General features: G+C 44.2%; 1 protein-coding gene across 1 annotated transcript in view; it reads left to right on the top strand.

Annotated features, from left to right (window-relative positions):
* Positions 1-12,436: 12,436 nt before the first annotated feature.
* Positions 12,437-14,689, top strand: part of lipca (lipase, hepatic a) — a 45,947-nt gene continuing 43,694 nt past the window's right edge. The window contains exon 1 of the mRNA XM_055661220.1: positions 12,437-12,695. Within this exon, the coding sequence (XP_055517195.1) occupies positions 12,614-12,695 (82 nt within the window). The 5' untranslated portion in view covers positions 12,437-12,613. The remainder of the gene's footprint in view (positions 12,696-14,689) is intronic.

The following is a 14,689-nucleotide window of genomic DNA, read 5'->3' as shown; positions in this document are numbered from 1 at the left end:
TAAACTCCATGTTATATAATTGTCATAGTCATGCAGCACCAAAACAGGCCCTTCAGCCCAACACTTCCATGCCAACCAAGATGCCCTATCCCAGCTAGTTCTCATTTGACAGCACCTGCCGATATATCTCTTTAAAGGCTGCACGGTGGCGGAAAAGCAGATTTGTTGCCTCACACCCCAGAGAGCCGCGTTCAAACCTGATCTCCAGTGTTGTCTGTGTGGAGTTTGCACGTTCTCCCTGTGACGGCATGGGTTTCCTCTGGGTGCTCCGACTTCCTCCCACATCGCAAAGACCTGCAGATTTGTACAATAATTGGCCTCGGTGAAATTACCCCTAGTGTGTAGGTAGTGCATGAGAAAGTGGGATAGCATCGAACTATTGTGAACAGGTGATCAATGACTTAGTGCGCCAAAGGGCCTGTTTCCTTGCTGTATTTCTAAACTCTAAAACCTACATATCTATTTCCATGCTGTATGAAGCGTTGACAATTTCTATAATGTGTAGTACTGTAGTCATGGACAAATATCTTTTCAAAATGTTGTTAAATTTGTTTGTTTCATTTCAGAAAAAGCTGCCATCCCAAAGTTTGATTCTGCCTTTACACTGCATACAGTGACGGTGAATTTAGGTCACGGTTCAACAGTGATATCTTCAGGAAGTGTGTGGTGTAGAATGAAGCCATTCGGCCCATCAAGTCCACTCCGCCTTTCAATCATGACTGATCTATCGTAAGCTCCTAACCCCATTCTCCTGCCTTCTCCCCATAACCCTTGACACCCGTAGGTACTAATCAAGAGGTTATCTGGGTTTCACACATCACAAGAGTACTCCAGCCAGCAGAAGCCAATGAAGAAGTGAAGAGGTTAATGTCAACACCAACAGCTCGTGCTCGAGGGAGGTCATGGATACAAAGGGTTTCCTGGTTTTACAGCATTACAGAGCCATACTCAGCAACAGGGAGAGCACCAGTTACAGTAAGAAAGCACACCTTCCCAATGCATCTTGCGAGAGAGGGGGGAAGAACATCTATGTGAGCATGGCTGTACCTGGCAGATCTGTGGGTCATATCATCAGAAGTGACTGCAATCATCTCACATTGCATGATTCACACAAAACGGGTCATACTCCAGAGCCCTCACAGACCATCCACCATCACTAAAATGGGTGAAGCTCAGAGACACAGCTGCCAACACCTTCACACCGGGTCATCACCAGCCCCACCCACCACACTAGTTTAGTTTAGTTTAGTTTAGTTTAGAGATACAGCGCGGAAACAGCACGCCCACCAAGTCCGCACCGACCAGCGATCCCCGCACATTAACACCATCCTACACACACTCAGGACAATTTACATTTATACCAAAGCCAATTAACCTACAAACCAGTACGTCTTTGGAGTGTCGGAGAAAACCCACACGGTCACGGGGAGAACGTACAAACTCCGTACAGACAGCACCCAACGTCGGGATCGAACCTGGGTCTCTGCCGCTGTAAACACTGTGGGGCAACAACTCTATCGCTGCGCCATTATGCCGCACTACTTAAGTTTAGTTAGTTATTGTCTTGTGTACCGAGGTACAGTGAAAAGCTTTTGTTGTGACTGTACCGTCAGTGAATAGGTTGCAAATCCACATCTGGGACCAGCATGCAACGAGTCGCCTGGCTTTGCCGTCATCTTGGCTCCATACTAGTGGAGACCTCCTGCAGAGTTGAGCGACTTTTTAAGGAAGAAAGACTGAGAAAATGAACACGGTTCTTTTAATTAACGTGAGGGGGATGTAATGCTGTCATGCTACGTTGGGACATTACCTTTTTGCAGACAAGGTATATATTTTCTATTTAAGGTTGGGCACAGTCGATATCCTGGGTGGGCTAATAAAACCAGTAGCCATGCTTTGTGCTTTGTGCGTTGTGCAGTGGTGAGTCTGTAGAAAGCTTACTGGGGACTGTTCAAAGTTCTCTAATAGGGGGGTCTGACAGCATCTACTCTGTTCTGCCTCAGGCACGTTAGTTAGAAGCTACGAGTTTTAAAGCCTGGATTGAGGACACCACAATACAGTTTCAGTTTCTCACAGAGCCTCACTGAGTTTCTTACGACCACACTGTCAGTTAGCTCCAAAGCTTCACAATTTAAAGAAAGGATAATTTTGAAACATTACAATCTTTTAACAAAGTTCTTCTTCACTGGGCCATGTTGATGTGGAAACAAATCACTCATAATCAGTGTGTGTTTGTCAGTGATTGGCACTGGATGTGAAATCTTACTGTGAGAATCTCAATGGCCAGAGAGGTTAGCTCTTCGGCAAAATAAACCAGTGGTGCAGCGCTAGAGTTACTGCCTTACAGCACCAGAGATCCAGGTTCGATCCTGACTACGGGTGCTGCCTGTACAGAGTTTGTACATTCTTCCAGTGACTGCGTGGGTTTTCTCCAGGTGCTCAGGTTTCCTTCCACATTCAAAAGAAGTGCAGGCTTGTAGGTTAATTGCCTCCAGTAAATTGTCCCTGGTGTGTAGGATAGAATTAGTGTATGGGTGATCGTTGATCGGCTCGGAATCAGTGGGTCGAAGGGCCTGTTTCCACACTGTGTCTCCAAACTAAACTGAACTAAACAAAAAGGATGTTAGCAAGCTCAACATCAATGCAAGGAGGCATGGCTTCTGACTTAACGATGCAATGAGTATGGGGTGAAGTTTCATTTATGTGAGTGTTATTACAATATTATAGTTCACCTTTACAAATTGAAATACAGTATTGTAAGTCCAAGTCTACTTTATGATACCAAAATGATTTGTTGAAATAATTAAATCGTGGCCTCTCTTAGTGCAGAGAAACAGAATGTTCTGTGACACAGCCATCCTATTGCCTGTAGCAGGCAGACGTTAATGGCTCTTCTCAAAGCTGCAGACTGCAGACATCGAGACCACACCGGGACTGCACGGTGGCACAGCGGTAGAGTTGCTGCCAGCGCCAGAGGCCCGGGTTCGATCCTGACTACGGGTGGTGACTGCCCAGAGTTTGGACGTTCTCCCCGTGACCTGTGTGGGTTTTCTCCAGGATCTCCAGTTTCCTACCACAGTCCAAAGATGTACAGATTTGTAGGCTAATTGTAAATTGTCCCTAGTGTGTGTGGAATAGTGTTAGTGTGCGGGGATCGCTGGTCGGCGCGGACTTGGTGGGCCGAAGGGCCTGTTTCCGCACTGAATCTCTAAATTAAACTGAAAACCACCAGGTAGCTGAAGAAAGTTCAAAAGCTCAATTCTGCCCTGTCCGTGACCACATCAAGAACCCATCTATACTCCTCCTGTGCTAACTGTCTTTATTTTATTTTATCTTGTTTCTTATTTTATTTTATAAAACTAAATGAAATAAAACAGGGTTAGTGTGGATGAGTTCTTAATGGTCGGCACAGACTTGATGGGCCAAAGGGCATGTTTGCATGGTGGGTGATTCTAGGATGAGGTACATAGTTGAAGCTGGTTGGGCCATAGGAACTCCTGCAGTGATGTTATAGGGACTGTGAAGTTGCAATCAAAACCTCAACGTCAGAAAAGAAAACCCTTTAATTTGTGATCTCCTGGGGAGTTGTACTAGGTTAGTTTTAGTTTTAGAGATACAGCACAGAAACAGACCCTTCGGCCCACCGAGTCTGCACTGACCACCAATCCCCGCACACTAACACTATCTTACTCACTCGGGTCAATTTACAATATCACCAAAGTCAATTAACCTCCAAATCTGCAAGTCTTTAGAGTGTGGGATGAAACCGGAGCACCTGGAGAAAACCCATGCAGGTCACGAGGAGAACGTACAAACTCCGTACAGACAGCACCCATGGTCAGGATCGGGTCACGGCGCTGTAAGGCAGCAACGCCACCACTGCGCCACTGTGCCGCCCGTGCATTCAGTGCATTGTTCTCCTTGTTTATTTTGTGTACGTCATATCACAGTCATTCCTCAACATGGGGGATGCAGCATCTGCATGACGAAGGGTTCCGACCCGAAACGTCACCTATTAATTTTCTCCAGGATGCTGCCTGACCCGCTGAGTTACTCCAGTGTCAGTGTTACTCCTAGATGCAGTGTCAGTCAGGTCAGAGGTTCCAACAGCACTTGCCCTTCCACACTCCCTGATGCTGCAAAGTTAGACGCACAAGAGCATGTCCTCACCAGCTGTGTCTGCTTCCATCTGCTAGGCGGCAATTTTACCCAGAAATGAATGCTAACATGATTCACCCTTGGCAAAATCGATTATGGACCACAGCGCGCTGTATAAAACAAGCAATGTGCAATCCAATTTCCATAATTGTTAACAAAATTAGCGCGAAGATCAATATCAAAATAGCTGGTTGGGAAGAAAGTCCATCTTTCGTGCTATAATACAGGTGGATGTCTTATATCATAATTGAAGGATTAAATGAACAATAACAATAAAACCTAACTACCTAAATAATGATTTAGCTCACTGCTGTCACAATCTCCACTATAAGTCTTCATTATACTCCACCGCCAATGTAATAATATGTAAATGACAAAGATTGCACTCAATAGGATAATGGATTCATGTTTAAAGATAAGCTGATGGTGGTATACGTAATGTAATTTATTTTGATTTACTGCTGGAGATGTATATAGATGGCGAAAATGGGCTATGGAATGAATAAATGAAAGAATACATTCTAATCATCTTGTTGTCGAAATGGGAGTCGTTATTCCACTCTCTGAGAAGACAGTGCGTTCTGCATGAACAGACTTCCCCCATCCAGTAAGGCAGCCAGGCATAATAACCACAAGTTTCTGAGCACCTGTTTACAGTCTCCAATTGATTTTCACACATTGACTGAGAATCACCAGGTGATTCAGTAATGGAAGGGTTATACCATGACGATGGCAAAGTGATTTCCTGTGCGCTCTAAATGCAAAAGAGATCCCGAGAGCCAATTCTAATTATTCCACAGGCTCCCACCTTCTTTTACGATGACCAGTTATTAACGCTGGGCGCATGGATCAGCATTTAAAGGACATCGGTCTCAAGTTCACTCAGAGGACAAACTGATCGTCAAATTGCAGCGCATAAGGCCATTTGTTCCATCAGTTCTGTCCTGGCCCTTTGCAAGAGTTACCGAACTAACCCTACTCTTTCACAGTGCCTTGCATAATACTTGTTCTCAAACAAATCTATGGGATAGAGACTGTTCTTTTGTCTGTTTAAAAGGAAGCAGAGCAACCTGGGAGAAGTTTATAAAATTATGAGAGGCATGGATAAGGTAGAGGGGGTCATTTAATCTTAGGATGGAATTGTCACATCCTAGAAGATGTAGACTTTAAATGAAAAAGGAAAAGTTGAACGAGATTTGTGAGGCAAGTTTTCTTTTCCCACAGAACAATATATATGACTGGAACATGCTGCCGGGGGGGGGGGGGGGGGGGGGTGATGGATGCAGATAGGTGGTAGAAGCAGGTGGAAGCAGCATTTAAGAAGCATTTGGACAATTAAATGAACAGGCAGGGAATGGAGGGATATGTACCACGTGCAGGCAGATGGGGTTAGTTTAAATGGTCGACACAGGCATGTGGACTGAAGGGTCGGTTTCCATGCGTTACTATGTTCTAGACCTTGAGAGTGACCATTAGGAACAACGTCTGTGTTTCCAGCGTGTTCATATCTGAAACATACAACCCTCGTTTGCAACACCGATGTTCAGTAAAACAGATTTGATTCATATAATAATTTGCCAACCTTCTAATAAAAATATTTTTTAAAAATAAAAAAATTCGCAGGCTAAAAAAAAAAAAGAATACTTTGCCAACCTGGGTGGGCTTGGGCAAGACTGAGCAAAACTCCGATCAAAATGTTTAGATTCATTGGTAAATAGAAACTATTGGATAATCCCACCAGGTTTTCTAATTGGCTATTTACAGTTAAAAATTCTCCAATTATGTTCTAAAGACATTTTTCTTTTTTGGTGCTGACTACACTTCTGTTCAGCTCTGCATGTGCCATCTGGTCTGCAAGCCGTCCAGCCAGCACTGATGCCGTGGTTCGGAGTGGAGTTCAATGAGGCCTTGCATCTCGTTGACAGGCTCCCCCTGTCTACCACCAGCACCCACCTGCATCTGCACACTTGGGACTAAAGATTCCTTCACTACATACATGAGGCACGGACTGGGAGTCCCGGAGTGGGTGGTTCTGACAGTTGAAGTGAAGACACAGGATGCTGTCAGGCACAGGGTGGTGTGCCAGGTCTGACTGATTCCTGGCGACCTTGCATAGCAACCGGAGAGAAGCATATGGCGTAACTTAGCAACAGAGCACCAAGGGTGCTGGGAATCCCAGGTAGAAACTTGAAGTGTTGGAAACACTCAGCAGGTCAGTCAGCATGTGTGGACAACGGAACATTCGGCCCATCTATTGCACCGTTATGGGACTTCTTTCTTTTATTTATTTATGGAAAAGAGCGAAAAGTAGATATTGCTTCCTATGTGAAACATTCAAGTAGCTATTGGGTGCAGTTCATCAGTCTGAAAATCCACCCGTCCATTTTCCCACCACAGAAGCTGCCTGGCCCACTGAGTTCCTCCAGCAGTTCCAAGGTTCGAGTATATGCAATCTCGTCCATCGAGAGCCTGCTGACATACTGCATTACAGCATGGTATGGCAGCTGCACCATGGCAGACAGGGAGAGGCTTCAGAGGGTAACCAGGACAGCGCAGAGGATCATTGGCTGCCCTCTCCCCTCCCTGATGGACATCTACACCTCCCGCTGCCTTAGCAGGGCAAAGAAGATCATCAAAGACAGCTCCCATCCTGCGTTTGGACTGTTCGACCTGCTGCCCTCTGGAAGGCGCTATAGGTGCATCAAATCCAGGACAAACAGACTCAGGAATAGTTGCTTTCCGAGAATTATATCTACTATAAATTCAAATTCACACATGCACTGACTACACCGCCCAACACGGACTTCCATCTGTATATATGTATATATGTATGTAGCGCCGCAGAATTTGTGCACCTATTCCCCCCCCCCCCCCCCCCCCCATCTCCCTTCTGTTTTTTTTGTTTTTTTCTGTTTCTTGTGTTTTGTGCTAAATTGTATGTATGCACTGAGTACGAGCAGCTTTCAGTTTCACTGTACATGTATAGTGACAATAAATGGCATATCTATATCTATCTCTTGTGACTACATCCTCCATGCTGTTCTTCATAGTTACATAGCTGTATAAAGGAAGAAAGTTTATAAAATTGAGAGACAGAATATGCTATCTCAATGCCAGACAGTACTTGTATGTGGTGTGGTCTATTCCTAAACAGTCACAAAGCCTTGCATCTATAAATAAGGACATCCTGAGATACGTTAGGCTCATACAACTCTTGCGCACATCCTGTGGCACATTAATGTGTATTTTCTGCAACTATAGAAATACCTCGGAAACCACGAGGAAATGATTATCATTCCCGGGAGAGTTTATGCTTAAACTAGAGGTGAGGAAACAGCTGGATGAACTTTATACTGTGAGTGTTTGCACTTTGTGTTAGTGTTTCTGATTTGATATGTTTGTGTGTGCAGGGAGGGTGTGGTGTGTATGCGTATATATGTGTGCTCATATATGCATATTCATGTTTGTATGTGTTCTGTGTATGTATGTGTGCATGTATGTGTGCGTGGGTGTTTGTGACAGTGTGTTCAATGGGTGATGTGTGAGTGGGTGTGTGTGTGTGTGTGTGTGTGTGTGTGTGTGTGTGTGTGTGTGTGTGTGTGTGTGTGTGTGTGTGTGTGTGTGTGTGTGTGTGTGTGTGTGTGTGTGTGTGTGTGTGTGTGTGTGTGTGTGCAAACAATTCAGAAGTATTTCAAAGTGAGCTCGGAAAGTGTGATTTAAAATACACAGTTAGCAAGTGCAGTGTAAATTTTAATGTTATATATTTCAAGAAACTATGACAACTGTACTCAGCACAACAAAAGTAAAGCAACAGTAACTTTGAAAAACTGAAGAAAGAAACATGAACAACAAAAACTCTACACTGAAGATATCGTTAATTTGCAGTTTTGGGTTTCAAACCCATCGTTAGTGATGAAATGTTTTAAACCTTTTCTTTCCACAGACACTGAATGTCCACCTGAGCGTTAAGCAGGAATTCCCCACTGTTGTCGGATGTTTTGATGAAACAATACATCACTGACAGGTGGGTTTCAATGGGATATTTCATCATTCCTAACCTCTTTATCATCTCGTCAGTCAAAAAAAAAATTTGGATATGAAGAAAATATTCAGCTCCAATCACAACTTCATTCTGTCTTTCGATTCTAGGCTGTGAACTAAACGAACTTTGTGAATTGCAATTCTGGCAGTATTTTCTCATGGGTAATTAATCAATTAAGTAATGACCCTGCTCTTTTCCGATGAGATCAGTAAAATATTTTGCTTTGACAGGAACTTGAAACTGCAAAGTGTCTTTGAGAATTGTATTGTAGATGTGAGCAAGATTAAGGGGGGTGGGAGGCCAGTGGAGGGATGGGGTGTGGCAACTCAATAAGCCATCCTCTGTCAATCCCAGAATGTGCAACAAAGGAAATTCTAGTGCCCATGAGGCATGCAATCAGCAAAATTAATCAGGAGGACAAGTGTACCTCCATTCAGTCCATGTAGGCCTACGCGATCTCCTGATTGCTAAACACTTTAACTCCCCCTCCCATTCCCATACTGACCTTTCTGTCCTGGGCCTCCTCCACTGTCAGAGTGAGGCCAAATGCAAATTGGAGGAACAGCACCTCATATTTCACTTGGACAGCGATATGAATATTGAAGGTACACAAAAAAATGCTGGAGAAACTCAGCGGGTGCAGCAGCATCTATGGAGTGAAAGAAATTGGCGACGTTTCGGGCCGAAACCCTTCAGATATGAATATTGATTTCTCTAACGTCAAGTAAACCCTTGTTTTCCCTCTCTCTCGCTGTCCCTTCCCAGTTCTCCGTCTAGTTTCAATGTCCTGATTCATTTTGCTGATTGTTTGCCTCGTTGTCACCTTCCCCTCATCCAACAATGAACCATTCCACATTTCATTTGATCATCGTCTCCTTTGATCTGTCGTTTTCACACCTTACCCTTCCACATATCGCTAGCCTCCCACTCCCACGACTCTCAGTCTGAAGAAGGGTCTCAACATCCCCCATTCCTTCTTCGACGTTGGACTTTCAAGCCCCGACGTCGGACTTACAACACCCCGGCGAGCGGTCCTGTACATCGGGCTGCAACTGCGGAGGGCTTCGGGAGGCCCTGACCACGAGGAACAATGAAGGAAGAAACTGACTTTGGTGCCTTCCCACACAGTGGGAAACTTTGATTCTGCTGTGTGGGGATGTTTTATGTTAAATTCTATAGTGTGTTGCGTTCTTTATTTTTATTGTATGGCTGTATGGGAATTTCATTTCACTGTGCCATCTGGCACATGTGACAATTAAATGTATCTTGAATCTTGAACCTTGAATCCCCAGAGATGCTGCCTGTCCCGTTACTCCAGCATTTTGTGTCTATCTTCGGTGTAAACCAGCATCTGCAGTTCTTTCCAACACATTTTAGTGCCCAATGGTCTTCAGAGTTCTCCAATTATAGACATAAACGCAAAAATGCCAGGAATTTCAATTGCAGCAGCAGGGACGAGAATCTGTAACAGGACCTAGTCATTGCAAAAAAAATGTTTGCAAAATAAACCTGGATACACTGAGAAGGAAATCAAAGCACTATCTGCCTGTGGCAAGCCAGAAGCAATGAAAATCTAAAGTAACTTAAAAGGCTGCATACATAGATCATTAAAAATGTTACAGACAAGCAGCAAATGAAACAGAATAATAGTCACGGCGTGGAAACAGACCCTTCGGTTCAACTTGCCCAATACTGACAAATATGCCCAATCTACACGACCCAACTGCTTGTGTTTTGCCCATATCCCTCTAAACCTTTCCTATCCATGTACCTGTCCAAATGTCTTTTAAATGTTTTGTTATAATACCTCCCTCAACCATCTTTTCTGGCGGTTCGTTCTATATGCCCACCACTCTCTGTGTAAAATGTTGGAACAAAGACTGAAATGGTGGAAGAACTCAGGCAGTCAGGCAGCACCTGTGGAGAGAAAACAACTGACATTTCAAGCCCCTTCATCAGAACTGAGAAAGAGAGAAAGCGAGTTAGTCTAGGAAGCAGAGAAGACGAGAGAGGGCAGTGGGTGGAAATGGGATACGTCAGTCATAGGATGAAATAATGAAGTGGCATTAGAGTCATACAGCACAGAAACAGGCCCTTCAGCCCAACTTGCCCCAAACTGGCCATGATGCCCAATCTACACTAGTCCCAACTGCCTATGTTTGACCCTTATCCTATCCATGTACCTATCTGAATATCTTTTCAATATTGTTATTATAATAAAGGGCGGCACGGTGGCACAGCGGTAGAGTTGCTACCTCACAGCACCTACAGCGCCAGAGACCCAGGTTCGATCCTGACCACGGGTGCTGTCTGTACAGAGTTTGTATCTTCTACCCGTGACCTACATGGGTTTTTTCCAAAATCTTCGGTTTCCTCCCACACTCCAAAGATGTACTTGTTTGGAGGTTAATTGGCTTGGTATAAAATGTAAAATTGTCCCTACTGTGTGTAAGGTAGTGTTAATGTGCGGGGACTGCTGGCTGGTGCCAACTCAGAGAGCCTGTTTTTCCGCACTGTACCTCTACACTAAACTAAACTAATATTGAATAAAGTAGTTTAGCTGGACAGACAAAGGTGCCTAATTGTCCATTCAATGGGTCCACCCTCATGGTGGCCTGTTACCAACATTCCCTTTGCTCCACCCATGGCTCTCCACATCTTTTCTGCTACCTAGACTAACTTGATTTCTCAAGTCCATTGGGTCTTTGACCTCAATTATTAATTGGTTTCTCTTTCCAAAGATGCAGTTCGATTGACATTATATAAAACTGAGTTTCGTTTGGGTTCTGCATCCCTGAAACTCTCTGAGCCTGAGCCAAAACCTTTTCACCCAGTTGTGAATTTGGGGAATTCGCTGCCTCAGAAGTCAGTGGAGGCCAATTCTCTGGATGCTTTCAAGAGAGAGTTAGATAGAGCTCTTAAACAGAGCGGATTCAGGGGATATGGGGTGAAGGCAGGAATGGGGTACTCAATGTGAATGATCAGCCAATATCACAGTGAATGGCAGTGCTGGCTCGAAGGGCCGAATGGCCTACTCCTGCACCTATTGTCATTGGAGTGAGTTAAAGAAGAGGTAGATACTTTTTTGAGAGCTCGGGGAGTTGCGGGTAACAGGGTGGATCAGCCATGATGGTATTGATCGTAGAGCAGGCTTGAAGGCCAGTTGGCCTATCTCTCCTCCAGATTTATCGTGTTTCTCGTGCTCTCGATGCTTCTGATCTGCAGGGGGTGAAGGTGGAAACATTTCTCCATGGTGATGTTCCTGGTGGATGTTTGAAGCTCTCCTCCGCATGCGACCATTGGTGCAATGACAATTGGCCAGTTTGAATGTGAGGGTGAAAGGCTCTGGTTTATTGCAAGCATTAATGGAGGAAAGGCCTGTGTGTGGAGTTAGGTCACTGATCTGGTGTGGCCCCGTTCAATGTTGGGCCAGGCTCGAAGGGTTAAACAACATTGTGCTATGCTGGTGTTGTGGTGTGGTGTGGGGCAGCAAAATGGGAGGGGGTGGGGGGAGAAGACACCTAGTGCAATGGTATAGTCCAATTTATAGTTGTGAGGCAAAGAAAGGCAAGTCTTTCCTTCTGGAGGCTTTTACATTGCTGGGAGTTGGGTGCTATGCACCTTGAGACAGAGAAAGCCAAGTGGGTGCCGGGGATGGGGGCACTGGCATTGGGTTTTGGGAACGGGGTGAATGGGATGGCTGGCGGTAAAGGGTCAGGTGGGTGTGGGCATCGAAGAGGTCAGGTGCATTGGTGTGGGGTTTGTGGAATCTGTCGCAGGGGGAAGGTGAGAATTGGTTTGGGGGATGGTGGCAGTAATGGGAGCGTTCGTGATTTAAGCTTTTCCTCCTACAGTTCAGTCCAAAGTCTCCGGCACATCGAGTGATTTTTATGAACTGCCAAAAACTCAGCTGGAATCTGGAGATTTTCTCAGTTATACAATGAGGATACACAAAGTCCGGCATTGTGTCACCCAAACGATATCATTTACATTTCCCAGCGATTCTCCCTGCTGTGAGCTTCAAAACCCTTTCAGACCAACTCTTTTTTTTTTACGCAACAACAAACACGATTTTCATTGACTTTCTTTGCTGAGAGCTGGTCAGTCTGTGGTCTGGCTCCCGTAATAGATAACTTTTGCAAACCTTTCACAATATGTTCCAGGTCTAACCGGAGCCAATCAGAGATTTTGAAGCAGTTTGTTCACGACCTTCATGGACAAATATAAAACTCTCTGCCAGTATCACTGCCATCTTTTAAGGACAGGGTCAGGGATTGTGCAAAATATCGTAAGCGCTGCTTTCAAAACAGTGGGATTCATCAGGAAATTAAAGTTTAGTTTGTGTTTATTTTATTTTGTAGCCAGTGAAGGGGTGAGAAAGTCTGTAAAAGAGAAAAAGGCCAAGGGCTGAGAATGAACAAGTTGGCTAAAGTATCTCTCCTCCTCTTGATATGTGTCACCATTCATGTCCACGAAGCCCGGATCCAGAGAAAAGGTAAGAGCATGGAGCCAAGCAGCCTCTCACAGTAATTAGTCCACAGCTGGATTACAAGAATGAGCACTGCAAGGATGGTTCTTGTTGGTGGAAGTTCTGTCAAGAAAGTAGAAATGTGCCTTTGTAATTTCTGAACACATTTTCTGATTGTAATATGTGAATTCCACCAAGAGTGGGTTGTGGCTGTGTGATTGGCGAAGCATTCTTTGCATTCTTTAACCCCACTGATTCTGATAAAGGGTTTTGCCTTAAGGTTTCCAAAGTACTTCAACACAATACAACGAGGCAGTTAAATCTAACTGTCTTCATAAATGTACAGTTTGCATTATTTAGTGACGTAACTTGATAGCTGGGTGATATACAGTCTAAAGCGAGATTTTGTGATATCGTCTATCTTTTGAAATATGTTACTTGCTCTGTTTTATCTCCATCATTGTAATCCAAGAATTCTCGGTCTGTGACACTAATCCAAACTTTCTGTCTGTATCTGTGTATAAATGCACTCTTTAATTATTTTGTGAACTGAACGGACTCAGTTTTCACCTTCGACACTGATAATAACATCGTAGCTGGATTTTCTGCAGCTCAATATCTAGTAATTTATTGCCTATGTAAGAATGCCTATGTGGTAAGTCTTTAATAATTGAGTAATTGGAATAATTCCTCTTGAAATGATTGCTGGGTCACAGTTATGTGGAAAGTCTTATACCCCAGGGAGATTCTTGTTGCTTACTCACTAAGTTGAAAGCCTCATAAAACTATCTGCAATTTATGCTTCAAATGCCATTGACATCTTTTGTAACAAAATTATGCATTTGCTGTTGATATGAAATATTCAGGCAAGGCCGCAAAATAAGACAAAAAATGTTGGAGTAATTCAGCAGTCAGGCAGCATCTCCAGAAGACATGGATGGGCCACATTTCGGGTCGAGACCCTTCTTCAGACTGAGGGCCCAAACCTGCTCAGATTTAATCCGGAAGTGAACTTTGAATCCAGCCATTTTGAAACCCGAGCAACTAATTGTGTGACTAATTTTGGATGCACACTGTTGAGAAATGGGGAGATTCGTTTGAGATGATGGCCAGCAGTCAACTAATGAGCAAGCAACAGCACATTTTCTACAGCTGACCAGGCACATCAATAGGATGCTGTTCATCATGTGACACTCCATCACCCAACACCCAGCTGCAGTGCAAACAGGTCCAAGGTGGTACTTCACTTCAGTCCTGAGTAGGGTTTATGCCCAGAAGCATCTGTATCTGTTTAAGAGTCCTACCATTGAAACCACGGCAGAGATTGCAATGTCTGTGGCAACACTTGGCAAAGCTCACCTGACATCACCTACCTGGCTAAACCCTTCTGGTATCAGTCTGAAGAAGGGTTTCGGCCCGAAACGTTGCCTATTTCCTTCGCTCCATAGATGCTGCTGCACCCGCTGAGTTTCTCCAGCATTTTTAGTGTACCTCCTGGTATCAATGCAGAAACGGAGAACTGCAGATGCTGGGTAATACACAAAATGACGCAAAGTGCTGGAGTAACTCAGCAGGTCAGGCAGCATCCCTGGAGAACATGGACAGGTGATGTTTCGGAATCAGACGGAATCTGTCTGAAGAAGGGTCTCGACCCAAATGTCCTAGTGAGTTACTCATGCACTAAGTGTCCCTTTGGCATCAATACAGAGCTTATATACAAATTGAATATAATTTAATGCTGCTATTGTTTGAGATGCAGAAAGAATAAAGCTAAGGTCCATGGCTCTGAGTCTAGATACATAATTGTTAGTTTCAAAAATAGGATCTCCTGCACTATTTTTATACAAAAGAGGAAGTCTTTGGAGGAACATCAAACATAAACACGTTGTTTGTTCTTTCCTCTCTGATACCCACTGTTACTAAATGTTAGCTTCTACGATTAGCATTGAAATAGCTTTTCCATCTTGGTCATTAACTCAGTCAGCATTGGCAAGTATCACAGACATACTCAGAAGGCTAAT

Source organism: Leucoraja erinacea, chromosome 33, assembly GCF_028641065.1.
Source record: "Leucoraja erinacea ecotype New England chromosome 33, Leri_hhj_1, whole genome shotgun sequence".
Taxonomy (NCBI): Eukaryota; Metazoa; Chordata; class Chondrichthyes; order Rajiformes; family Rajidae; genus Leucoraja; species Leucoraja erinaceus.
Note: the sequence above shows the minus strand (reverse complement) of the source record. Positions and strands in the feature narration are given on the sequence as shown.